A 27,097-nucleotide genomic window follows, 5' to 3' on the forward strand; every position below is an offset into this window, starting at 1 on the left:
CATTTATATTGATTTTAGCCCACCTTAGGGATGCTTCATCTGCTCATCAGTTTTGTATCAGCACTGTGTGGTCCCCACAAAATTGTGTGACCGTATTATTTTGAGACATGGAATGGTCATTTCTTGGAATACTATCTAGTCACAGTAAATCATTTCTTTTTATGATCTATCAATGTAAAGGTTCTGTGCCTTTCTCCCCAAGAGGCATGGCACAGAGGAAAGGAAATGTGTACATGAAGACATTCAGGTTCTAGTTTTGCCTCTGTCATATATCTTAAGCATAAGCTGTCTATGCTTGGGCAAATTGATTGAAACTTCAGGGCTTAATTTTTTTCCCCCAATTATAAAATGAAAGGTTGAATTAGGATGCTTTTTTAAGGTTCCTTCCAGCTCCAAGATTCTGTTATTCCAGTGTGCATAAGTTCATCTTGGCTAAAGAAATGTTTCTTGTGTTTGTTGACAAGGCTTTCATTTATGTAATGCATATCATCGTTCTTGCAACATTTTTCTGGCCTTTTTCTATACTAAAACTTTGGATTGTGCTTCTAAAACTGTGAAACATTTTGAAGTATTACTATACATGATTTCACATCGTGTTAAAAGTGATGGAATGTGAGGTGGGGTATTATTCCAATGATTTTGGTCAGGTTGATCCCTGATGCTTTTAAGTGGACAGAATAAATTCCACAATGCTTGCCATTATTGGTAGAATGAAATCCTGTTCCACTAAAAGCAGTGTTTATGTTTTTTTGGATTTTGTCTAATATTACTAGCTCAAGGCATAATTGTGAAATCAGTGGAGATGGCTTTCAATAATACCAACTTTGTTCCCTTTCTTCTGAACTTGGTGGTGCCCCCTCAGATACCCAATGCCATCATATTCTCCTTGTCATCCAAACCTAATATCAGGAAAGGAGTCAATAATTTCATTCTTTTCCAGGCTGATAAAACTGGTAAAACCTCCTTTAGAAGTATCTGCTTTTAAATAGGGGAAGAAATGTTGTTAAGCTAAAAGAATGAGTCTCTAATTGTAGAATTTCAGGAATAGAAAACTATGGGGAAACTCTTCCTTCCTTCCTTCCTTCCTTCCTTCCTTCCTTCCTTCCTTCCTTCCTTCCTTCCTTCCTTCCTTCCTTCCTTCTTTCCTTCCTTCCTTCCTTTCTATCTTTCTTTCTTTCTTAGATGTGGGATTCTTTAAAGCTGAAAGCCCACTGTTGTTTTCTTCCAGTGCCTATGTACTAGCTCCTTGCTGAGAAGGAAGCCATATTGGCTTTGGCATTAAATTCAGAAAGTTCTAGAACCTATGATTTCTCTACTTGCAATTACCATTAGCAAACTCTGCATGTTTTAGTAGAGACCCCACTAATGAGGCAACTTCAAAAGCATTGAATTCCTACTAGGCCAATTTGACCACCAATGAAAAGACTTGCACTTTGAAAAAGGAAGAAATCAATTCTGCCAGTATTTTCTGTGGGGTTCCTTGTAGCAAAGCACGAGTGCAGCAGCTTAAATGCAAAAGAAAATGCAACAATTGCCCACAAGGTAGCCCAGTCCTATCCAGAAGAGTGAAGAAGAGTATTGGTGAAAGTTAAGGGGAATCAACACACTTCCTTTCTCTCTCCCTATTCAAGGTCTATTCAGACAAATCCCTTGAAGAGAAATAGTATCCCAATTTACTGGAAAAAAATAAAGCTGTGACTTTGTAATTTTATAATACTAAATGTCTAGATAAAAAACTTTAAAAATGTATATTCCCTCATGCATCTATGTGTTGATGTGAGGGATGTATGTGTATGTCTGTGTGTATATACACACACACATACCTATATATCTCTTTAGCTCTATCTATATATCTTTATCTATATATACATTTCCACATGACTAGACATGTGACTTCATTGGTAAGGAAATTCCTCTCCCACTGCAGATCTGTCCTTTCTCTACAATTTATAGTTTTAGGGAATTTCCTGGGAGCAATCAGAGGTTAAAACACTTTGGTCATGTTCCCTTAGCCAAAGTGTGTCCAGGATGGGACTTGAATCTAGATCTTCTTGCATCTGAGGGTAGCTCTCTATCCACTAGTCCAAATTTTCATACATGAAAGTATAAACATATGTATATGTACATATATGCTACTTACATAAGTGCATGCATGATTACAATCAGAGAGAGAACTAGCAGAATTGAAGTAAAAACTTCATTTTATCTCTTAAATTTAAACAACTCCTGATTAACCATGGTAACAGTGGAGCTCATATGCCATCCACATTCATCTAACTCTCCAAAAGGGGGAGATGTCTAACAAGGGGGCAGCTACTATTCCAAATCCATAGCAGGCAGTCTGGATGCAGCTCAATAAATGCTCTAGGATATAATTTGTCCACGTAAAGCTTTTGTTGTTGAGTTGTTTTCCGTTGTGTTCGACTCTTTGTGACTGCATTTGGGGCTTTCTTGGCAAAGATACTGGAGTCATTTGCTATTTCCTTCTCCACCATGTACAGCTTAGGTGATATTTAAATGTGTATGATTGTTACCTACATGAAACTAGATTAGAGGACCATTCTCCAAAAGCTCATCTTTCAAGGAAGATAGCTGAGTGTTATAGAAAATTCACTCTGCTACACTTGGAATAAATTCTCTTCTACTCACCTGCTCGTCAGATGTTATACTTACAGAAGCAGCCAAGTATGGGATGGATAAAGGACAAGGGGATCTGATGATCTGGAGACAATTTAGTTGTCCTGGACTTCATTAATCACAGGAAAAACATTCATTTTCTTTTGAAATGTGTAGCATGTGAATCGAAGTCACAGAGCAGCACCAAATTTAAATGAAATTTAACTGGTATTTCTGAATTAGACCAAAGCCTGATTCAGCTTATGAATATTGCACCATTGCTTAGTGGATACAGTAGACTCCAAATTCCTGCTCTTTATTTTAAAGGGGTTGAGGGCAAGTTTGCTGGCAAGTGAAGGTGCCTTGTCATGGTGCTAAGTATGGAGAAGACAAAACTGATGTGAACAATGGGGAGGTCACAAAGCTTCTGTGTTTTTCTGGTGGCCTTTTCTTCCCTTCTGTGCTCTGATTAATATTGCCGGTATGACTGCTGACCTCACAGTGGATGTGTTTTACAAACATAATTAAGGAAGAAAGAGATTGTTTGCTGGGAGAGGCTGTTCCACAGTTTACTTTATAGGCTAGGATGGGAGTGAGGCATGTCCTTCTTTATTGGGCCACTTTCCTCTGCCGGTTGTGAGTCTCATTCTTTTGGTAGAGAAATAAGAATGTAATTTTTGTTATAACTCAAAATAAGCCATGATTCAGTGATGAATAGAAGAGGGTGAGGAAGCCATTAAGAAAAGGGCTGTCTTTCAGGCCTTATAGAAAGGTTTGGGTTTAGAGCCAAAAGAGGTCACTGAAGCGTTACTTAGTTAGCCTGAAGGGTAAACTGGAAGGGGAGCAGTTGTGAGGAAAACATTTTGCAAAACTTAGAGTGTGATATCAATATGAATTGCTGCTACAACTACTATTCTAAGTTCTAAGAAGGGAAAGAATCAGAGGAGATGGATCTTTGCATGGGTTTTGAAGTTCATAAAGGATGTTGGAAAAATGGAATGGGAAAGTTCACTTTCTATGCCTTGGAGCAGCATAAACTAAAATAAAGATGGGAGTTGGCATATCATGTGCAATATTGCTGAAATAAAATAAAATATAAATACCCCTCTCCCTTCCAACTGACCAATTTTTGTTCCTTTTAGAATGGCAAAGGCCTTCTGAGAAATCCTTTAGAAATATTCCCACCCTCCACTCTTCTCTCTACCTCACCCTTGATGACACAATCTCAAAGGACAGGGTCAGTTCTAGGCAAAGTTGTAAAGTGAGTGGGGAGGTGACTTAAATTTGATGTCCCCTCATCTTTCTATCTGAGCTTCTCTATTCTGCCTCCACTGGTGTCCATCACATTCCCAAAGGGTATTACTCTGAGCTGGACGCTAAGAAGAGCAATAACCATTCACAATTTTTTTGCTTGCCTCATAATAACCCAGTAGAACAAGTGGTACAAAAATATATGATCTCTTTTTAAAAAAATTAAATTTTAAAAAAAATTTTAAAATTTAAATTAAAAATTTAATTAAAAATTTAAAAAATTAAAAAATTAAAAAAGAATGAGGATCAGAAAGGTTAAGTGATTTGCCTAGACTCATGAAGCTAATATAGTACTGATGTTGTATGGTGGAGAGAATTCTGGATCTGGAATCAGGAACTCTTGGTCTGAACCAGGTTGTCTGATTCCAAGTTCTCTTCAAGACACTAATGATCATCTGATAAAACTTAACACAACCTACTTGTATTTAATAGGGAAAAATTTAAAGCTAAAAGGAATAAATCTGTGCTGGCAAAATAAAGAGAACAAGGTTGATATTTCTGAGCAAAAGTTCTGCCCCTTAAACACCTGCTTGAAAGGTTGGCTTTGAAGGAAAGTGCTTGGAGAAAAATCAATGTGGAGTCAGATGGCAAGCAATTTAGTTTTTTATGCCACATTCCTCTTGGAAATGTCTGATGTGTTACAAAGACCTCAGCTGTAAGTACCCTCAAAATCACTGAGAGACTAAGCATCAAGTTGAGGCTTTTAATCTTGATAGATTAGAGGGGGACAATTTAGTTTATGTCCTGTGAAAGCAAATTCTGGGCCTCAGTAAGGACTCACCTTCACTTTGTGTTTGGCTCCTGTGAACTTTCAGAAAAAATTTTTTACCTCCCTCATCTCAAAGAGATTCATCTACTAAACAAAGTCAGGAATGATCAAAGCCCAGAAGCAAGACCTTTGAGTCACCATGCAGAGATTGCAGCGTCTATGAAGGGGGAGTACTAGGGTTGAGATAATGAGGTGAAAGCAAAGGTTATTTTCTTCTTGACAGTTTATAACTGCCCTCCATTTACATGTCATTTGTCTTCAGAAACAAAATGTATGAAGACATAGGCCAGTTCCCCCATTAGTGTAGTTGAAAGTCCAGGGCTATTTGAGTTCAAATTCTCAAAACAACAACAGTGGATGAAGCAAATGTGGAAGCAGATAGGGAAGAGTTCAGGGAAGACTCAGACAGAGGGCGGAACAGAGATGCTAAGGAAAAGAGTATAATAAATGTGACTCTCTACCCTGGCATCCTTGAAGTAAGAAAAGACCAGGAGAAAAATACACAACACTGATAAAAGACAGACAGAAGGATTATCTGGAACCATATGGTCAGAATGGAGAAAAGGAACACAATGGAAGGAAGAGGAAAAAAATATCCTTTGGGAATGTGATGGACACCAATGGAGGCAGTATAGAGAAGCTCTGATAGCAAGATGAGTGGATACCAAAAGAAAGTTATGGTGCACTAGTCCAGAACATGGGCAATTAGGTAGCGCAGTGGAGTCAGGAAGTCTCTGGAGTCAGGAAGACTCAATATTCCTGAGTTTGAATCTGACCTCAGATATTTACTAACTGTGTGACCCCCAGGCAAGTCACATAACCCTGTTTGATTCAGCTTCCTCATCTCTAAAATGTGCTAGAGAAGGAAATGGCAAACCAGTCCAGAATCTATGTCAAGAAAACCCCAAATGGGGTTATGAAGAGTAGGACATGACTGAAAAACAAGTGAACAACAAGTCTAGAACACAAAATCTTGTGAGTCTGGATTTCCACAGTCCAGGTCTTCCTAGTTTCCTCTAACATAAGCAGGGTAGCACATTATGCCAGAGTATCTTATAGTTTTCTTGTTTCATGTTCTCCCTTAGTAAGGAAAAGTTTCCCAGGGCAAAGGAGACTCTGCTAAGGATGTAGCAAGAAGCTATCAGGAAATGGGGAAATGGAGGGAAGAGTAAAAAAGCAGAATAAAAAAACCAAACAAAAAAATTTATCATTACTCATAATTATTCTGAGATAGAAGAGTCTGGAGTGGAAATAAGACCGCAGTATAGAGAGAAGGCTGGAACAATTAGAGAGGAAGCAATGTGAAATAGAGATAAAGAAGTGACAACAGAAATCTCTAAGCTCTAAAGAGTATGAGAATCAGTCATGGGAACCAGGATGGTGAATATTTTCTGTTTGCAAAATATAAACATATAAAATAAACAAATAAATAATTGGGCATGAATACTAGTCTAAGTAAGGGTCACTCTTACGGTAATGTTAGAGGCTCTTAAAAACCAATCTCTTAAAAACCAGAAGTCAATTTAGTTCAAAATTTACTATGTAATCTAGCACTGTGCTGGATTAGAGGACTACAGGGGAAAAATGGCATATTATGTCCCATAAGATCCCTTTCAACTAGCGTCTTGTGGCAGCCAGTTTGTGCCATGGTTAGAACACTGGCCCTAGAGTCAGGAAGACCTGTATCCAGCCTCAGATACTTACTAGTTATGTGACCCTGAGAGAATATCTTAGCCTCAGTTTCCTCAACTGTTAAATAGGGATAATTACAGCATCTTCCTTACAGGGTTGTTTCGAGGATTACAAGAGAATATTTATAAAGCACTTAGCACACTGCTTGGCACAGGGTGGAAGCTAGAAAATGCTTATTCTCTTCATTGACCTTTCTCCTACCTTTCTGGCTCCAAATCTATGGTCCTATGATTCCCCAAGAAGCTCCCATTGGAAAAAGAAACCATTTTAGTTGAAGAGATCAGGAAAGACTTCTTGGAGGAAGTCCTACACTTGAATGGAATTTTTAAAGAATGGGGTGGGGTGTGATTCTGTGAGGGGAAGGTGAGTAAGAAATATATTCCAGGTTTGAAGGACTGCCTGTAGGGAAGAACAGAATTAGAGGGAAAAAGAATTTTCTCAACAGTTATTGGAACTGAATTAAATTGAATAGTTGTCCAGCTTGACTGGAATGTATGGCAAAAAAAGCTTGGAAATGTAGACTGGGGCCAGATTGTGGAAAGTCTTAAAGCCTATAGGCAACAGGGAGCCATTGAAAGCTTTGGGAAGAGAGATGAAATGGACAGACCCATGCCTTAGGAAGAGAATTATGAAAGCTTTGTGGAAGATGGCTTGGAGAGGAGATAATGAAAGAAAGCATACAAATTAGAAGACCATTAACATAGTCCCAAGGACAGAGGTGAGACCTGAACTAAGTTGATTAGCAGCTAGAGTTGTTGTTGTTGTTGTGTTTGGCCTTCATTCTAGAAGAGGACCATGACATCAAGATGATGACATGACTTGCAGTTGACTTTGATTTGAGTGAGGGAGGGCTGTGCAAGGTTTCCAATCTTACTTTCTTCTCCTGAGCCGTCTGGGTCCAGTAGCCTGATATTCATTAGGATGACTGAAGATGGCCCAGGATGCAATGGGAGTCCGCAATGGGAGACCCTGGCCCTATGAGGCTAAGGTCTTATCACATTCTCAGTTTGAATCAGATACACCCATTCAATGAATAGGCTTCTTTAAGTAGTTACTCAAGCCATCCTTTAATCAAAAAAAAAAAAAAGAAAAAATTAAACTGGGAAGATGAAGACCCCTCTTGGGTCATAAAACTCACAGGAAGGACATGGATCCAGATAGTCTATGCTTCTCAAACACTGATTAGGAACCTATGGGTGTGGAACCATGGTCTACTAGAAATGGGTTTGAGAGTCAGGACACCCGAGTTTAAATCCTGACCAACTCTAGAATTTACTAATCATACAATCATGGGCAGGGACTCAGTTTCCTCATCTGGAAATTGGGGATAAGAATACTCATAGCCCCCTTCACCTCACAAAAGTTGTTTTGATAGAAATGTTAACATTAACAGAACTGTGAACTACACATCATTATTTGTTAATATCTAGTATTTGTGTACTATTTTAAGGTTTTGGAACCACCTCATATACTATTTCATTTGATTACAACAACTCTATGGGGGAGGTTCTGTTCTAATTCTCATTTTAGAGATGAGGCTAAGAGAAATTAAGGGTCTTCCCCAGGATCAGATAGTTAAGAAGTGTCTGAGTCAGGATTCAAATCCAGGTCTTGGCCCTATCCACTATTTCCTCTTTTATCTCTTCTTCTCTGGGAGCTTCATTCACCTTCTTCACTCCAATTCATTCAAAAACTATGATTAAGCACCCGCTGTGTGCCATATACTGAGTCACCCACAAGAAAAGCTGATTTTTCTGTCTTCCTCACTCATGGCCTGCTTTCCTTTTCTGCCAGCACTTTTGAGGCTGGTAACTTTCCTGATACTTTTCTCAAAAAGTCACAAAGGAAACAGGAATGTGCCAGGATTAATAAATGGTCCACTCTAACAGTTCCATTCTGGTGACCAAAGAGACACACCCAACATAGCAACTAGAGGAAGGAAGAGTAGTAAAGTATTAAAGTAAGCTAGAGTAAAAATAAAAGGATGGGAGTGAGGGATATTCTGCAGGTGGAATTGACAAGAATTGGCATCTGATTGGATATGGAGGGTTATAAAGAGAGAGAAGAATGACATATGACTGAGACTTTGAGCCTGAGTGACTGGATGGTGGCACTTAGAACAGAAAGAGAAGTTGGGGAAGGAAAAGATTTAGTAAGGAAGATGTTGAGTTCAGTATTCGAGAGACTGAGAGCTTCAATAGTGAACTTGTGTGTTCCTAACTCCTTTAGCAGCTACACCTCTGAAACGAAAAGGTATCGATTTCAGCATCAACTATTTAGATAAATGCCAGAGTTCATTAGGCAGTCGGTGATGTGGGAATGAGATTCAGCTCCCTCTCTCCTGCCCTTTGTCTTCTCCCCCTCCATATATGTTTACACTTATATCTATCATGTGTAGTCATATACCTACATGTTCTTGGTTTTCTGCTGCATTCTATTTCTCCCTCCCTCTCCTCATAGATGTCAAACACTGTGCAGTGTTTGGGAGTCTTTCCAGGAAAGATCTGTAGAAAGATTCACCTTGTTCCACCAATCATCCCATAGAGTTTTCCTAATACAGATTACTAGGCCCTCTGCATGTAACAATTGCAGAGATTTGTTTAGTGCTTACTAAATACATTACCTAAATTATCTTTTTAAATGAAGACTGCTTCAGTGTTGAATTTTTATAAATTATATAAATTTGTATAAATTATACTTGGAGACTCATTCTGAGTCACTGCCGGTGAGAATAGCGACTGGACACGTCATTTCACTGGTACCTAGTCTGCAACTTAGCCTTAGAGAAGTTACCTAGAGTACTGAGAGATTAATAACTCGTCCAGGTTCACAGTCAGTACTCGACAGAGGCGGCACTTGAATCCAGGTCTTTACAGATTCGGGGCCAACTCCCTATCTTTCACGCCCGGAGTCCAGTTTATTATCCATTTTGGGCGGTGTTTTCCATCTCTTTCTACCCCACCTCCACTCCTCACCACCGGAAATCAGCCCTTGAAAAAACCCTTTAGGCCGATGAAAAGTCTTGGGTGGCGGGTGGCGGAGGTGGGGGACGCCGTAGGGTGGGGGTGAGACGGGAACAAAGGGAGTGGCTCTTTTCCAATTATGTTCTATTTCTATTTCATTTGTTTTCGAGCTGGTTCGGTAGGGGAAAGAAGAGAGCCTGGGTACAGCTGGGGCTGAGGGCTGGGCGGGGCGGCTCGGGTCGCTGTCCGCCGCCTCGGTGTTGAATTCGTTCTGAGACCACTCGGCGCTCCTCCCCCTCTGCTCCTATTCCTTCATCTTCCCTCCCCCCTGAGCGGCAGCGGCAGTAGCTTTGGCAGGAAGCTGAGCCACGGCCGGGCACTGCAAGGTTGGGCTGGAGCTGCCGAGAGGCCCCAAGCAGAGCGGGCGGGGCCGGGGTGTGGGGCAGCAGTGCCGGTGGAGAGGCCCGGATACCGTGGCAGGGGCGGCGGCGGCGGCGGCGTGCGGCACTGGAAGCGGCCGGAGATGTCTGCTAATGTAAGAACCCCGAAAGAGCCGGTGGCCGCGGGAGCGGAGGCGGAGGCGGGGTCGGGGCTGAGGCAGCTTTTTCTTGAGTAGCCGGCTCCGCGGCTGCCCTGGCGGCTGGCGGCTATGGAGGCTGAGGGTCCCCGGCGTGGGTCGGAGGCTACGGGGCTCCCGCTGCTCCTGGTGCTCCAGTCCCCGGTGCTGCTATTGCTGCTGCTGGCGATGCTGCTGCCGGGCCCAGAGGCCTCCCCGTTGCGCTACTCAGTGCCAGAAGAGCAGGAGCCCGGCTCGTTGGTAGGAAACTTGGCCAGTGCTCTGGGACTCGAGCTGCGGCGTCTGGGGCCGGGCTGCCTGCGTATTAACCACCTGGGCGCACCGAGCCCGCGATACCTGGAACTGGACTTAACGAATGGCAAGCTCTTCGTCAACGAGCGCATGGACCGAGAGGCACTTTGCGAGCAACGGCCCCGCTGCCTGCTCCACTTGGAGGTGTTGGCCCACAGCCCTGTGGCGGTGAGTGCGGTCGAGGTGGAGGTGCTGGACATCAACGACAACTCGCCTCGCTTTCCGCGGCCGGATTACCAGCTGGAGGTGAGTGAGTCGGTGGCTCCGGGGACGCGCTTCCATATCGAGAGCGCGCAGGACCCGGACGTGGGGACCAACTCGGTGCAGAGCTATCAACTAAGCCCCAACGAGCATTTCGCCCTGGACCTCAAGCCCCTTCAGGAGAACAGTAAGGTGCTGGAGTTGGTGTTGCGCAAGGGCCTAGACAGAGAGCAGACTACTTTGCATCGCCTGGTCCTCACAGCCGTGGACGGGGGCAGCCCGCCACGTTCGGGCACTGCACAGATCTTCGTGAATGTCTTGGACACCAATGACAACTCTCCCGCCTTTGACCAATCTACTTATCGTCTTCAACTGAGGGAAGACTCACCCCCGGGAACCCTGGTGGTGAAGTTGAATGCATCAGACCCAGACGAGGGCTCCAACGGCGAATTGGTTTACTCTTTCAGCAGCTACACTTCTGAAAGGGAGAGGCAACTCTTCAGTATCAACCCAGTGACTGGAGAGGTAAGAGTGAGTGGGAATTTAGACTATGAAGAGGCCTCTTCCTATCAGATCTACGTGCAGGCCACTGACCGAGGCCCTGTGCCCATGGTCGGTCACTGCAAGGTACTGGTGGATATCGTGGATGTGAATGACAATGCCCCTGAGGTGGTGGTCAGTGATGTGTATAGCCCGGTGTCTGAGGATGCCATGCCTAGCACAGTGGTCGCCTTTATGAGTGTCAACGACCAGGATTCTGGCTCCAACCAAAGGGTGAGCCTCACCCTCCCAGCTTCTCTGCCTTTCCGACTCAATGGGCTAGGGAACTCCTATTCCTTGGAGGTGAGTGGTCCACTAGACAGGGAGAGAGTGGCTGCTTACAACATCACATTGACAGCCACTGATGCAGGGACTCCTCAGCTTACCTCCCAACAGACTATCCGGGTGGAGATTTCTGACATCAATGACAACCCTCCACGTTTCCAGGAAGCTGCATACTCAGTCTATGTCCCCGAAAACAATGTCCCCGGGTCGCTGCTATGCACCGTGCAAGCCACAGACCTAGATGCCGACCAGAATGCTGAGGTAACCTATTCCTTTTTGGAGAAGGAAATCCAAGGGCTGCCAGTCACCTCCTATGTGTCCATAAATGAGGTAACTGGTAACATCTATGCAGTCAGCTCCTTTGATTATGAGAAGTTGAGGGAGTTTGATGTGATTGTGGAGGCCCGGGACAAGGGGAGTCCTCCACTGAGCAGTACAGTCACTGCCAATATATATGTAGTGGACGCCAATGACCATGCTCCACAGATCTTGTATCCTACCTCAACCAATTCATCAATGGCCATGGAGATGGTTCCTCGAACAGCTTCGGCTGGCTACTTGGTCACCAAGGTAATAGCCATGGACTCAGACTCAGGGCAAAATGCTTGGCTCTTCTATTACTTAGCCCAGGCCTCTGACCCTGACCTTTTCAAAGTGGAGCTCCACACAGGAGAAATAAGGACTACCCGGAAACTGGGTGATGAGAGTATGTCCACTTTCAATCTGACAGTTCTGGTCAGGGACAATGGACAGCCATCCCTGTCTGCCTCAGTGCTTATTACGGTTGTTGTAGTGGACAGGGTGTCAAAAATACTCCCTGATACCAGAAGACATGTTAAGAACACTCGGACATATTCAGAGATTACCCTTTATCTCATTATTGCACTGAGCACAGTTTCGTTTATATTCCTTTTGACAATCATTGTTTTGACTATTATCAAATGCTATCACTACACTGCATATGGCACCTCATGCTGTGGGGGCTTCTGCGGGGTCAGGGAGAGGTGTCCTGCAGAACTCTACAAACAAGCTAACAACAACATTGATGCAAGGATCCCACATGGTTTGAAAGTTCAGCCTCACTTCATTGAGGTTCGGGGAAATGGTTCCCTCACTAAGACCTATTGCTATAAGGCCTGTCTAACAACAGGTTCAGGAAGCGACACATTCATGTTTTACAACACAGGGGCCCAGACTGGCCCTGGGCCACATGCAGTGGTGACTGACAGCAGACATCTGACTGGTCAAAGTGGGCAGAGCGCACAGAACCTGATCATTCTTAAAAATGAGTCCACTACTCCCAATGAGGTGAGGCTGTAAGGGTGGTGGCCAGGAATTCTGGCCAAATACTGGTCCTCTGAGTTTTGTGCATAATTATTCATGTTGGAATTAGCTGTGGGCATCTCTCACTAACCCAAGTTTCCCATAACTGTTTGGAATTCAAAGTCCATTTGCTCAGCTCTCCCTGTCTCTCTCTGTCTCTCTGTCTCTCTCTGTCTCTCTCTGTCTCTCTCTGTCTCTCTCTGTCTCTCTGTCTCTCTCTCTGTCTCTCTCTCTCTCTCTCTCTCTCTCTCTGTCTCTGTCTCTTTCTCTGTCTCTCTCTCTCTCTCTCTCTCTCTCCCTCTCCCTCCAGAATTGCAATTTTATAAAAGTCCATTCCTTTATTATTGCAGACAGTGATTGATCACTAATTTGTCCACATTGAGTTTTCCTTCCAGCTGTACTAGGGCCTGTTCCAAAAATATATTGAGAAATAGAGGTTTTTTTTTTTTCTAAACTATTAATTACTGAGAGATAGTTCTGGCAAAGAAATGAAAAAAGGTCTAAAAATCAGTGTTATTCTTTATAGTGGTAAAAACAAGAAGTTATTTATTAGCAGCTCCAAGCAAAAATGATCTATGCTGTGTCATTCACACTAAGAAGCTTACTCATATTGTGAGCTTTGTGGCTATGGTGTCAGTCAGTGCAGGCTGGTCTTGTTTATTACATAGGATGTCCATTGAAAAATTTCCAGTCGTATTTTCAGTAACTAAAGTAAATTAAATTTAGAGCAATAGGGGTTCATGATTTTATTGGAAATCTAGCTCCTTGGTGCAAATGTCATATGGAGTGAAACTTCTCTCTCTACCCTCCTCCCGTGGCCTCCTCGTGATCTCAGGTTGGGATGGATTTGAATATTTTGACATCATATTGAAATGATCTTTTGTCTTTTCTTTTTACTTATTTGTCCCTATCCTTTTATCTTCTTTCATGCTCTGCTCTCCCTGGCACCCAGACTAGGTACATTGGAAAGAGCTGTCCCACTTACTTGATTTTGGAGTCAGAGGACCTAGATTAAATCATAACTTTTGTCACTCGCTACTTGTGTGACCTTGGATAAGTCACTTAAGTATTCTGGGTCTCAGTTTCCACATTTAGTAAAGGAGGAAGTTGGAGTAGATAATCTCTAAGTTCACTTCTGTCTCTCAGTCTATGACCTATGTATCTGAAATTAATTTTATTTTAATTATATTATCAAAACAGAATGGAAGTTGGCCCCTCCTTTCTCACTTTTTGTCCTATCCTTTTCATTCTATCCCAATTCATTCAGTAGTCCTGGTATAAAGTGGAGAAGATGGGATGGGAATGAAGGGAGGAGGGGGACACAATGAACTATGTGGGAATCAACTACTATTTATCTGGTGAAACTGGGAAGATATGAAATCAGGGGGACTGGAGAAGAAGATGTGAAGCCAGGTTCAAGTTCAGAAAAGGTGTGGAGGGAAAGGGACTTGTTACTACCTCCTTTCTCCCACCTCTTTTGCCAAGCACTCCACATACAGTATAAGAGGATTTCACTGCATTTACCTTCAGTGCAATAATCTGTACTCTGTAGCTTTCCTGTTCACAGTGGTTTAATTCTTGTGGTTTTGATCAGAAGCATCATAGTTTCTTGAAAATCTCCTGTGATTTTAAGTGACAATTCTTTACCTCTACAAATGTTTGGTTTCTGGATCTAAGGTTGAATTGCATCTGGTAGGAAAGAATTGGAAAGTAAATGTCTCACTCGAAATCATTGGTTCTTAAATAGAGGTCTCTGTTGTTTTTCTATATTTTAACTGTATTTCAATATCATTGGTTTGCTTTTTATCCTGTTTTATGTATTTAAAAACATTTCTCGAAAAAGGGGTTCTTAGGCTTGCCCAGACTGCCAAGGTCAAGAAGCTCAACCATGAAAAGATAAATGCCTGATTGTATGTTGATTCCAATTTGTGTGAAATATACTATATTTACTGTACTAGTGTCCTGAGATTTAGGTAGGCATAAGGCCAACTTCTACATGAACATTTTATGGATGTTGGGAAGTATGTATGAATTTGTAAACACACACACACACACACACACACACACACACACACACACACTTAGGTGAACTATACTTTGGTTCCTTAGTCTTTTCATGGAAAGGTCTACCTATCCCTCAAATTTCTTAATTTTTTTTTTATTTCGGATTTCACAAGCTAAAATGCCATCCGATGGGCAAGAATTAACTTGATCTCTCCTGAGACACCAGCATTTGGGCCTGCTTTCAGTGACACTGCAGAAAGAAGCTAATTATAATTTCCCCCACCCAAATGTTCACTGTACTGAGACTTCTATTGGGTTTAAGCTATATTGTTGATTATTTATTGCTTTTTCCACCAAGAAAATCTAAGTTCGTAATAATCTTCAGGTAGTTTATATGCAGGCTAATAACATAAATCAGTGATCAATTTCAAGGCATATGGTCCCTATGCAGACTGCAGGCAGGTTTATCTTGAGTACCTTGTGTCAGTCTATGCTGAGCAGGCATAAGAAACAGATTGCAGATTAAGAAGGCAATGACAGGTAAATCAAAGATTTACTAGAATTCCTAAGATTGTAGCTTTTGTGAGCAAAGATGTTAGGTTGTTGAAAAGTGCTTAGCTCTGGATGTGGCCACTGCAGATGATTCCTTAACAGATCTGCACGAACTCATTGGGGAAAGGATTGTTACATGTGGTGAATAAGCACATTTTCTGCACTAACCAAGAGGGCTAAAGCTCCACCTGTTGGTAGACAAGTGCAGCATTACAAAGGGGGCGACTCTATTACCCTCCTTGTGGTTTAGAATATGGGTAGTTTGAAATGTGAGCCATTTTTGCCTCATATTGAAATGAGTATTAATATTGGATCATATGCAAAAATCTTAAGTCAATACTAACTCATAACATAAAAGGCTTCCTTATGCATTTTGACCAGGCAACTTCAGCATTAAGGTGAGGAGAAATTCCTACCAGAGACTTATCAGTAAATGAAATGATCCTAAACCTCTGCCTCTCAAGCTGGTCCTAGATACAGGTACAATGAGTAAGTAAATCACAGAATGACAGCAGAGGGAAATGACATTACAAACTCACTCACTTTGAAGAGTAATCTCTGAAATGCCATAGGATCCAAGGTCTAAAGCTGAAAGGGATCTTAAAAGTTATCTACTCCAAACCTTTCATTTTGCAAATTAGGAAATAGGTGGTAAGTGGCAGGGTCTGCATTCAAACTCAGTTCCTCTGATAATTCAACACTTGTTCTACCACATCAAGATGCTTCTAAACTTTTGTATATCTTATTATTGGATCTAGTTTTCTTTCTCCTGTTTATAATTTTCCAGATGTAAAACCAGAGGTTTTGGATCACGAGTGGGTTGAGGCAGAGCAAACAGAAGCTCTGAGGTTTAGGGACAGGCTGTTTTTAGAAAGGGATCCAAATGCATTCATGCTATGCTTATTTCTGCTGTGATAGTAGTGTAGTAACATTAATAGCAACTGACATGTGTAAAGTGCTTGAAGGTTTGCAAAATATCTCTCATTTAATCCTCACAATAATTGTATGAGACAGAGGGACCAGAGTTCCATTTTAGGTGATGTACCTGAAGCAGAGAGAGATTTAAGTGACTTGCCCAACTTTACATGGCAAATAAATACCAGAGGCAGGATTTGAGCACAGGTTCAAATCTTAGAAATTGAAATAAATGACATATATAGCCCAGTTTCTGAGGATGCCATATGTAGTCCAGTGGTTTCCCTTAGGAGTATCAACAACCTGGGCTCTGGTACCAATTGGTGGGTATCACAGATTTAGGCTCTAGGGTCTTTATGATGTTGAGTCTAGCACTCTATCCATTACACTCTGCTGCTAACTGGTCTTGCAAAACCCATCCACTGGGTATAGAGTATATAAGGGACAAAGAGGATTGTGGCATCAAATTTCATATCTTCCTTGTGTTTTATCTGTGGTTAAGTGTGTAAGACTCCTTTATTTATCTCTGTAATTATAACAATAACCACAACAAAAATGATGGCTAGCACTTATATAGTGCTTTAAATTGGCAAAGTGCTTTATAAATATTATCTCATAATAATAAAAATGGTTAACATTTTAAACTAGACTTACTATGTGCCAGGCACTATGCCAAGTGCTTTACTATGATTAACTCGTTGGATCCTCACAGCAACCCTGGGAGGTAAGTGCTATTATTATCCTCATTTTACAGATGAGGAAACTGAGGCAAATAGGGGTTAAGTAACTTGCTCAGGGTCCCACGCTAGTAAGGGTCCATTATTGGATTAGGACCTAGGTCTTCCTGTTTCCAGGTTCATTGCTCTGTCCTTCTAGTAATTCAGTGTAAGCAAGTAATCCAAGCAATGAACTTTTCACTGATTCTACCTTCAGTGAGTTCATTTCTTGGATTACCCGGACAGTGAGAATTCTGAAGAAGCTGCTTTGACAACTGAACAGAATCCGACCTTCAGGAGGGATTTATTACATGACATCATCTCTGGTTCCTATCTTATTTGGAGCCTTGGAGAGAAGGATCACCATCTTAGAATAGATACTGTATTGATTCCTCCTCAGTCAGTCTCTGGAGCTAAAAAGTGGGAGGATCTGATCCAGTTGATTGTGGAGCCAGAAAGGAGAGGTAGCCTTTGTGCTCAGCTCTAACTGCAGCACTGTCTCCTGGCACCTTTCAGGAAGGCGCAGAGCTTGTGTTACTTGGGAAATTTATGATGTGGAAGAGCAGTGCATGAACATTCCCTTCTCACTGTACTCCTTTTTCTGATCTCTAGGACTCAGCCAAGATGATCAGTAAGGGCCTTTGTCTCTTAAGTGTTTGCTCCCTGGTTCTATCACCAAGTTCTCCTATGCTGTCTGAAAGGTTTCAAAGTGAAGAATCCTCTGGATCCTCTAGAGAGCTGTAGCAACTGAGGTCCAGGAAAGGGCTTATACCAGGGATTTAGGCAGCTTAGTGGCCTAGTGCTGGAACCAAAGTCAAGAAGACCTGCATTCACATCTTGTCTCAAATACTCACTAGCTGTGTGACTTTAGTCAAGTCACTTAAGCTCTGTCTGCCTCAGTTTCCTCATCTGCAAAATGGGAAGAATAATAGTAATTACCTTCCAGAGTTGTGATGAGGATCATATGAAATAACAAACAAGATAACAAAATAATAAAACAAAGCACAGCATAAATGCTAGCTGTTATTCTTGTTTATACCAGTGAAAAAAATGTGTTATTTCTGAGCACTTTTAGTCTGTGGAAATGATTGCAAGCTATTACCTGATGTGTGAAATAGGAATAAGAGTCAGTGAATAAGCAAAACTTTGGGAGTGAGTCTGAAGGCTGCACTAACTCTTTTTAGGTCAAAAGAGGATTCTTTGGGGCACTGAAGGCATAATTTATTCAACATAAATCTACAAAGAGTATCTTACTGGGCCTCAGTTTCTCTAACTGTGAAATGAATAGGTTAGTCTCAATGGTCCCCTTCAGCCCTAAAATTATATAATTCTATTAAATAAAAAATTTAAGGAATTGTGGCAGGAGAGGGGACTGTCCCTGAAATGCTGCAGTCTGATTTTATAAAAATTACACAGGGAGCCTGTGGTCAAATGGATCTGGGACTGGGGATGGGGCTTATTATTTTAAATTTCTGTCTGGTATTTTGTTTCCTTATGATTTAGAGAGAATGAGACCCCCTTGTTTTGCCACTTGCTCCTTAACTGTACCTTGGAGAAAAGGTGTATATTCCCTCATTTGCTAATGTAAGAATTTCTTCCAATAGCCCTTTTAGAACTACCCAAGCAATGTAGAATAACATCATAGCTCTGCCCTACCCCTAATTTTGCTTTCATGTTCATATACTGACTGTGGAGGAAAAATCTGTTTCCTACGGTTTGCAAGTCATTGACCTCTTCTTCCTTCAGAGACAGGCATGAGCTATTAAAGGGACATCTGGTTTCACTCAGCAGGCTCTGCAGAGAGACATCCTGGTGCTTTAGTATTGGTATGTAGACTTCTTGACAGAGTAACCAAGTTAAGTTTCTGCTTTGCTTGGCCAACATTTTGTTTAGTCACTGATATGCACTCTGTGCACATGAGCAACATGTGATTCATATGATCAGTTCTAGAGTTATCACTAAAATGGTAGGAATTTGCCCATGTCTGAAACTGACTTTTAGATTAGCTGCCTCTCCTACCCCCAACCTTCAGGCATCCTCTGATGAAAATGGGAATCATATATGGTATAAACTTTATATAATATATACATCTGTACATGTTTAAGTACATATATGTATATATAGTGTATATATACATGAATAAATACCTACCTACACACATATATAGTATATATATATATATATATATATATATATATATATATATATACCCATGATATAAAATGTAAAAAGCCAAGGTACTTCTTTACTGGGCTTTTAATCTGATCAAAACTGTAATTTATCTTTAAGGATTTGAACCTGTGGGAGAAAAAAAGAACAAAACTCACTGACATTGAAAGGTGAAAAGAACTGTTGTTTCTCTGGGCCAGAAGCAGCAGTTTTTGGCTCTGCAGGGTCAGGGCTCCAGGCTCTAGGGAAGGGAAACAGTGAGTGAGAGGGTAATGCTGTGCTGGCAGGCTGTGCGTCTCACATTAAGCAGACCTAGCAGTTTCCAGTGGGCTGCAACTCATTAAATATATTTTAAAGTCATATTTGCCTGTTAATTTAATTTTAGTTTCCTGAGTGTTGGAGACACAAATGACTGTCTGTTGGGGGATGAATTCCACACAGAATTATCATATTTATTATCACCTTATTTCAATCAACCAAAAGACCAATCTCTATTAGCATTCTAAGTGCTATGAATAGGGTGGGTTTCATGCACTTTTTTGGTAGATACTTTATATCAATTATCATAACATACTACTTTAGGAAAACTGCAGTAGAAGTCTCCAGGCTCCCACAATTATCAATAGAATCCCATTAGAAAGGACATAGAGATGCTGTATATAGTTTACTCTTTCAGAATGTCCTTGTTTATTGCTTTAACATGTACTTGCATGATAGGGCTATTGTGCATTATTCAGTGTGAATCTGTGGATTTATGAATGAGCCAATTTGTGGCGATCGATGATTCATACTTCTCTATTGTAAATGGTGAAAAGCCTTAATAATCTGAGGGATAGATCACAGAGGGAAAAGAATGTTTGGGTTTTTGTTTGTTTTTGTTTATATTCTATTATCTGAGAGAAACCATAACTGAGGTCAGACATCTCCTCATATTTTAAGTGCATCACTCAGATGAATGTTCTAGAGCTTTTCGTGATTAGTGACCTGATGATGTTCATCTGAAAAAGTGCCGATTCTTAAACCAAGAGACCATATTTTATATTGTTTCATAAAAAATTAAACATAGTTCAAGAGTTAGCTGTACAAGATCAGAAGAACTAAATTGTTCTCTTAACACAATGATTACCAACCATTTTGAGTATGATGACTTCTTTTTAATGTAAAATAATTAATAGTATTCATTGATTGAGTAAATGAAGAATGGTAAAATATACTACGAATTCAGTTTATTGTAAAATTCTCTTATTAGTCCTTGTAGAAGCCAGATGTGTTTAAAAAATAGTAATATATATGAATGTGAATCGTTTTTGTCTAACCTTACAGAATAATTTATGAGATGGATTTATTGAAATAACTTTTCAATCCACTAGAGGAACAATGAGCACAGATTGGGAGTCAATGGTCTAACTGTTCAGTTGAAACACTAGATAGGATTGTTATACTAGGAAGAATATCACCTGTTGACAAATAATTTTGTATTTTGATTTCAGAGTTCTAGTTATAGACTCTGAAAGCTGGAAGGTCATAGGTCATCTAGTCCAACCTATGCCTGAAGTAGGACCCTCTAAAGACTTCCAGTGATGAGTCAATTGATTTTACTGTGTAATAGGTCCATTTCTTAGGAAGTTTTCCTTCAAAGTGAACAAAAAACCCCTGCCTCTTTGTAATTTCCATCCATTGTTTCTAGTTTTGTCTTCTGAGTCCAAGCAAAATAAATCTAGTTCTTCCAAATATGAAGATCCTGTTCATGAACACCAGCTTCCTCAAACTTTTCTCTTCTTCAGGCTAAATATTCTCATTTCTTTCAGATTATCCCTAGATGACATGGTTTTAAATCCTCTTACTATTTAAATTTCCCTCTTCAGTAGTCACCCCAGCTTGTAAATATCTTTCCTAAAACTTGGTACTCAGAAATGGATATACATTTTAACTTACCGTTGAAAGCTGATCTAGGTCTGGGTAAAATCCATGTTTTTAATGTTTTTTTTTCTTATTTAAATTTCTCTAATTGACTAAAATTAAATCAATTGGTAGACGAACCAGTTTTTTTCCTTTTCAGAAAGGAAAACTCATTACCTACCAGATAGTCTTGTGCTTCTCCAGAGTAGTTCAGCTTGCTGCCACAAGCTCCTCCTTTACCATGATCTTAGGAAGTGAATGAAGGTCTGGGGAACAGCTTGTGGCTGATAGATTTGGAGGGGAGTGTATCTAAAAAGCCACCATAAAATATGGGTCATTGAGTAAGCACAGTTTGGGGATAGGCTGAGCCTTCAAGCAATTTGATACAAACAGTTCTGCTAAAATTGAGCTCTTCAGCAAAATGGGGTTAATGTCTCCAACCCAAGAAACAAGTTACAGCAATTTTCATCACAAACGTGGTACCCAATCTTGGAGAAATTGGCAGCATTTACTTAGCAGATGTCAGAATCTTTTTGGAAGGAAGGCTCCCACAGCTGACAAGCTAACACAAGTGCTGCTGATGGGGAGGAGTGAGATGAGGATGATAATGATTAATAAGAGATATTTTGGTCACACTTTCAGATTTTTAAAATGCTTTACAAACATTTTATCATTTGCTCCCAGTGAGATCACTGATGGAAAATGTAGGGTTCTTTATTTGTTCTTCACAGTACTCAAATGGTAAGCCACATGGGAATTTTAATTGTCATATTTCAGAAATCCACATGGTAAAGATGAGGCCATTTGCAGATTGTAATGTTTCCAGAATCAGTTGGCTGAGAGGACAGATGACATTGGAAGACCTTGGGTGGGAAGATCCCAGAGTTATAGCAATATCTTTGTCTTGAGTTGGCAACCTTGGCTGAATTTCTGATGTACTGAGTTTTCCATTTTCTATCTAGAGATTAGAATCATTATATATCTTTCCTGGGAAACTGCACATATAAATGTTGATAAAATATTTTAAGTTTCTTGAATGTAAGGAACTCTAGGAAAATGAAGTGTTTTTATTAATGTCATGTTTTGTATGATAGCTTTGTGCTTACTAATTATGATAAGCTATAGGAAAGGGAGATGCCAAATTTCAAGGTCAGTGATAGCTACATCTGAAGACAGCACATTTATCTTTTTGCCCATGGCTTCATTGTGATCCTGTTTTTCTGGTTTGTCTCTGGCATGGTATAGGAGTAGTGATAAAAGGCTGAGTTTGTCTCTCAGTGTTTTCTGAGCTGCTTCTAATCAGCCTGTGATTCTCAAGATAAAACCTTATGTAATCAAATTGTAGTCTGACCTCTTCCACTTAGGATTTTGTGTTTATGGAGATGAGAAAAATAAGTCTTTTTGTACATTGCCCAGCACAAGCCCCCTATTAATAAGAGAGATTTTTCCTAGAGTTAAGCTTCTCTCTGTTATATCTTAGCCACCTTTGGAAGTTGTTTTTCCTCCCTTTGCAAGATGAAATAGCAATTTAATGAGTAGTAGCTTAGTGAGAGAGAGAATAGAACCGAGCAAATATTCTTTGATGGGAAGGATTATCAAGCAAAGCAAGGCAAAGCTCTCCAGTGGGCCATTAATGGTTTATATTTCACTCTTATTTGATACCACTTTTTAATCAGCAGCTGAGGTTGTACCAGATGCTGATGATATGACTGAGCACATCTACCCTCCGTGAAACCTGCGCAGTCTGCAAGGCCAGTGGTGGATTGCAGTGCTCTGCAGTCCAGCCAGACTGCAGCACACTTGCAGTCACTGCCTCCATTGTACCTTGTGGAAGTCTGGTGGAGGTCTTTTTTCATAGGGGAGAGGGAGGGCACTTTCACAGGTGACCATTCTGTTTTATAATAATGAATGCTTCAATTCATTCTCAGGGGGAGATTCTTATGCATAGATTGTCCTCACGGTTTTAGCTGGCATTTGCCTTTTGATTACCAAAGGTCCAGTTTAACTTTCTGCTGAAGATGTTGTTTAGACAATGGTTTAGTTTTACTGAAGCAAATGAAATGATTCACCTGTTAACCTCCAAGAGTTTTTCTATGTAAGATGCTAGGAAGTATTCTGTAAAATATTACTAAATTATCACTTAGCTAGGAACATGAGGTTTTTACCAAAATAACAGAAACATTCTCTTCTGTTTTTGCAGCCAAAACAACCCAACCCTGACTGGCGTTACTCTGCCTCTCTGAGAGCAGGAATGCACAGGTATGTACTTTCCCTCTCTCCTTTGATTGAAATCTACTCTCTTTGCTGCCCAATCAAAAAATGTGTCTGCATGGCCTGGGGTACCTCAGTTGTCTTGCCAGTGAAATTCAAATATCTTCTTCCCTTCCCATACTGAAACATTAAGGTCAGAACTGGGTTCTTGTCAAGAGCTGGCTCATGAGAAAGCACCTTGTAGGATCTGAAAGTACTCCCTTTCTCTTAGAAGAATTCCTTTGAGTAGATAACCCATAGGTATAGATTATTTGCAAGCTTTTAAAAATGATACCTTGGCCTTCTGATCCTTAGAATGTGTGTTCCAACCTTTAATGAATCCTAAGACAAATCTGTAGTCATCTGCATACCGTAGAAACAAGTCAAGATTTACAATATCTCATGGGGTGGGGGGAACAAAAGAACTTCATAGCTTCCATTCCTGAGGAATAGTATTTTCTAGCCCTTTCCCTTTCTCAACTTTGATTTCCATTTTCCTTTGTTCTTTCATCTTCCCAAATTATAATTGTTTTTGATACTCTTAGACCTAGGAACAACATGTGGTGAATAGATGGTGTTAGTCACCCTTTATTTCCATCACATATGGAACTTTTTTGGCAGATAAATTAAATACTGACCTCCTTATTCTTTCAAATTCCTGCAACCATTGTTATTGATCAATAGGAATAAATAAATAAAACAGACATTTCCATATATTTGCCATCTCTCCAGAAATGCTCAAAAGAAGGTAGTAATACTTTGGGACTGAGTTGGGTCAAGAGCCTTGTGGAGTCACTGGAGTCCCAAATCCATCTGGATCAGACATTATCCTGGAACAAGAGCATCTCTTTAGGACCTAAATTAAATGTAATTTTTTTCTTCCTACTTTGTCTTGTTGGCAGTAATTAATTTACTATCATTCTCAGAGAAGACCTGCTATCAGTGCAAGGGAACAAGTTAACAATTCATTGAATTGAAAGTGCTTTGGAAGCCAGAAGGGGGGAACCAGAAAGCTAAGAAATCAATCATCACTGGTTAGAAAAAGACATCAACTTTAAGGAGTTCTTTGTTCTACAGGGTCTGTAAAAGTCCCTAAAAACACACACTTGACAGCATATCTTCCCAAAATGTCTCCTCACTGAGTTTTTCACCGACCAAGATGAATTTCCCTTTGAAGTTAAAATGAATATTAGTCATAGTGTGTGATATTGTCAAATTAATGCAAACCTATGTTAAAAAATTGAACGTTTTGACCCTCAGATTAACTTCATTCTGTCGGGAGGCTCATCTGTTGGCCAAAAGCAATATGGAATTTGTGCTTTTTTTCTGACCTCGGAGTCAGTTACGACCAGACTTCAGTCAGGCGCCTAGGTAAATGAGGATAGCGTCAGACAGAAAGTTGGAAAGAAGCATTCCGAGCCTGAAATGAAAAGAAATGTCCGGAAACTCTGCTGTGAACTCTAGACTAAGGAGAAGAGAGATTTCTCTTCATTTTCCATGGGCCCACAGAAATGTTCTCTTCCTGCAGCTAGGTCTTAGTGTGGCAATGTAGGAAAGGTTGATAGCCTCCCATGGAATATTCCCCTTTCTATTGCATGGGAAGCAAGGAGACCCATGGCTTTGGGTGGAGAGGCACAGAATACAAGAGAAATAATGAGTCCCAAATTTATGGAAAAATACTGAAACTCCAATCTATTTCTTTCCTTCTCTTAAGCCATAAAGCTAAATGTAATCTGAGCCAAGTTTTAGGGTGCATTATAGAGAGGGAAAATGAAAGTTGATAGAAGAATATCTTAAGAATTCCCATTGATTCTTTATTGAATAGTATGTTGAACATGCTTTGGAGCTGTGATCTCTAAATAGGGTTATTTTCAAATGAGTACCTATCCTCTTGGACCTTCCATCTTGAAAAAAATTGTATGGATCCCTTTCTGGGAAGTTAATCTGGAATGGAGGCAATGTTCTGAGGTACAGAATGAGAGATACATTTTCAGATATGTTGATTTGTTTTAATTAAAAATTTATAATAAGGGAGGGTTTCTGTTTGGGGGTGGGGGAGGTATTCAGAGGGGTAGTGCAAACACACACAAAAAGAGAAAAACATAAATGAAATATCTTAAAAATTCACAGAAGAGAGCAGGAGGAAATGCCAAAGGGGGCATAGATATTCAGGGTAGTTTTGTTAACACTATATTACATTTAATATGCACTTAAAAAACTGTACATAACAGAAGTTAACAGTTTCATATAAAATCTTCTTTTCTGTGCTTCTTATATATCAAAATGTTTCAAAGCTTGTTAAGTATATAATAAAAAAGTATTTTACACTAAAAAGTTGTCTTTGGCCAAATCTGGCTTTAGCATAATTTCTTAGGATGACTTAGCACAGGGCAAGTTTAGAGGTACTATCCTCTATAGACCAAGGGCTGCTACAGCACGCCCCACTGCAGACCTTCAGTTATTCTTGAAGGCTAGTGATATTTCCAGCAAGGTAGAGATGCTGATCTTGTGGGATAGAAGGGAAATTGGGAATTCTTTGTTGGTGAGAATCAGGAAGGAATCTTAACTTCAGATTTTATAAATTGCTATTTGACTTCTTCAGCCACTGAACCCTAAGTGTATACTACATTTGAATTCAGAGACCTCAAAAAGTCTTCTTTGTAATTTTTTAGCTTCAAAGAAAAAAAGAAGTGTCTCATATCTCTGCCACCATTTGGCTTCTGCCTGGGGAAAGGAAATGATTTTGACCAAGGTTCTTCCTGTCCTTTGACTTATTCCTTTTCTTTTGTTTTCTGTTCTCTTGGGTTAGGAATTGGAGAGATTGATACGAGGTTCCCATAAGTGTAGCACAATCAGCCCCATAGACTGGAGGAACAGGTTAGGTGGCTTATGCATATTGATAGATCCAACAGAAGAAAATCAAATGGCACAAGTAGAATTTGGTGACAGAATTAGAATAATTACACAGAGATCTGGAAATAGGTATATTAACAAAATACAATATTTGTTGTAGAATTCTAAGTGGGAGACACCCAGCTAGGAGAAGCCTGGAGCTACTAGGAAGAAGTTTTCCTTTTCTAAATCAGAATTAAGACATTATAGTGGCATTAATACTCTGGTGCCTTTCCTTTTCCTTTTTATCTTTTTATTTTTTAAGACTGGTTAGGGTTCATGAGGTGGGTCCCACTCTGATAAGCATGGAAGCTTTGACGTCCTCTTTTTCTGTACTAGGTCAGAAACCTCTCCTTAAGCGATGGTGGCTATATCACCCCAGTCACCTGGGACTTGCTATATTAATTCTGAACTTACTGTGGACACCCTATTGTCATAGCCCACTGTAGCTGAGAATCCTGAGATCAATAGATCCACCAGTCCTAGCCTCCCAATAGCAAGGATTATAGGTGTGTACCATCTTGGCCAGCTCTAGTGTTTTCTTTTAATAGGAAAAATGTGTCACATAGCATTAATGAAAATACAAACTTCTGTAAAGGTAATGTTTTTATCAGATGAATAGCTCTAGCAAAGATGTTCTAAAAGAAGTAGATGAACCGGCCCTGATTCTGCATCCCATGCAGAATAGTTGCATGACAATTGCTTTATCTTGAGCATGAGGAGAGCCTATTAGCTGCAATGCTGCCCCAATGCTTTAGAAAGATTTCTAAAGGTAGAGGAGGATCTTGAAGGCAATTATCTAACTACTGTGTGTGTGTGTGTGTGTGTGTGTGTGTGTGTGTGTGTTTCTTCAGCTCTGTTCACCTGGAGGAAGCCGGCATCCTGCGGGCAGGGCCAGGAGGGCCTGATCAACAGTGGCCAACAGTGTCCAGTGCAACACCTGGTGAGCTGCTGGGTTCTCTCCTTTTATTCTTGGGTTCTGGGGAGTTTGGAGATGATCCTCTCTTAGGGCAAGAAGGAACTGTGACTGTAGCTCTTTCCTTGTATGGCAAGGATTCTTAACCTGGAGTCCATGAGTTTGTTTGAAAATTTTTTTAGAACTGTATTTTAATATAATCAGTTCTTTTGCAAT

At 40.5% G+C, this 27,097-nt stretch overlaps 1 protein-coding gene across 6 annotated transcripts in view; it reads left to right on the forward strand.

Annotated features, from left to right (window-relative positions):
- The window catches only part of LOC140518404 (protocadherin alpha-8-like), a 184,215-nt gene that overhangs the window by 117,299 nt on the left and 39,819 nt on the right, over positions 1–27,097 (forward strand). For all 6 annotated transcript variants that reach the window (XM_072630548.1, XM_072630543.1, XM_072630545.1 and 3 more), the window contains exons 2-3: positions 23,024–23,082; positions 26,820–26,908. In XM_072630548.1, coding sequence (XP_072486649.1) covers positions 23,024–23,082; positions 26,820–26,908 — 148 coding nt within the window. The remainder of the gene's footprint in view (positions 1–23,023; positions 23,083–26,819; positions 26,909–27,097) is intronic.

The sequence above is a fragment of the Notamacropus eugenii genome, chromosome 1 (assembly GCF_028372415.1).
Source record: "Notamacropus eugenii isolate mMacEug1 chromosome 1, mMacEug1.pri_v2, whole genome shotgun sequence".
NCBI classification, from domain to species: Eukaryota; Metazoa; Chordata; class Mammalia; order Diprotodontia; family Macropodidae; genus Notamacropus; species Notamacropus eugenii.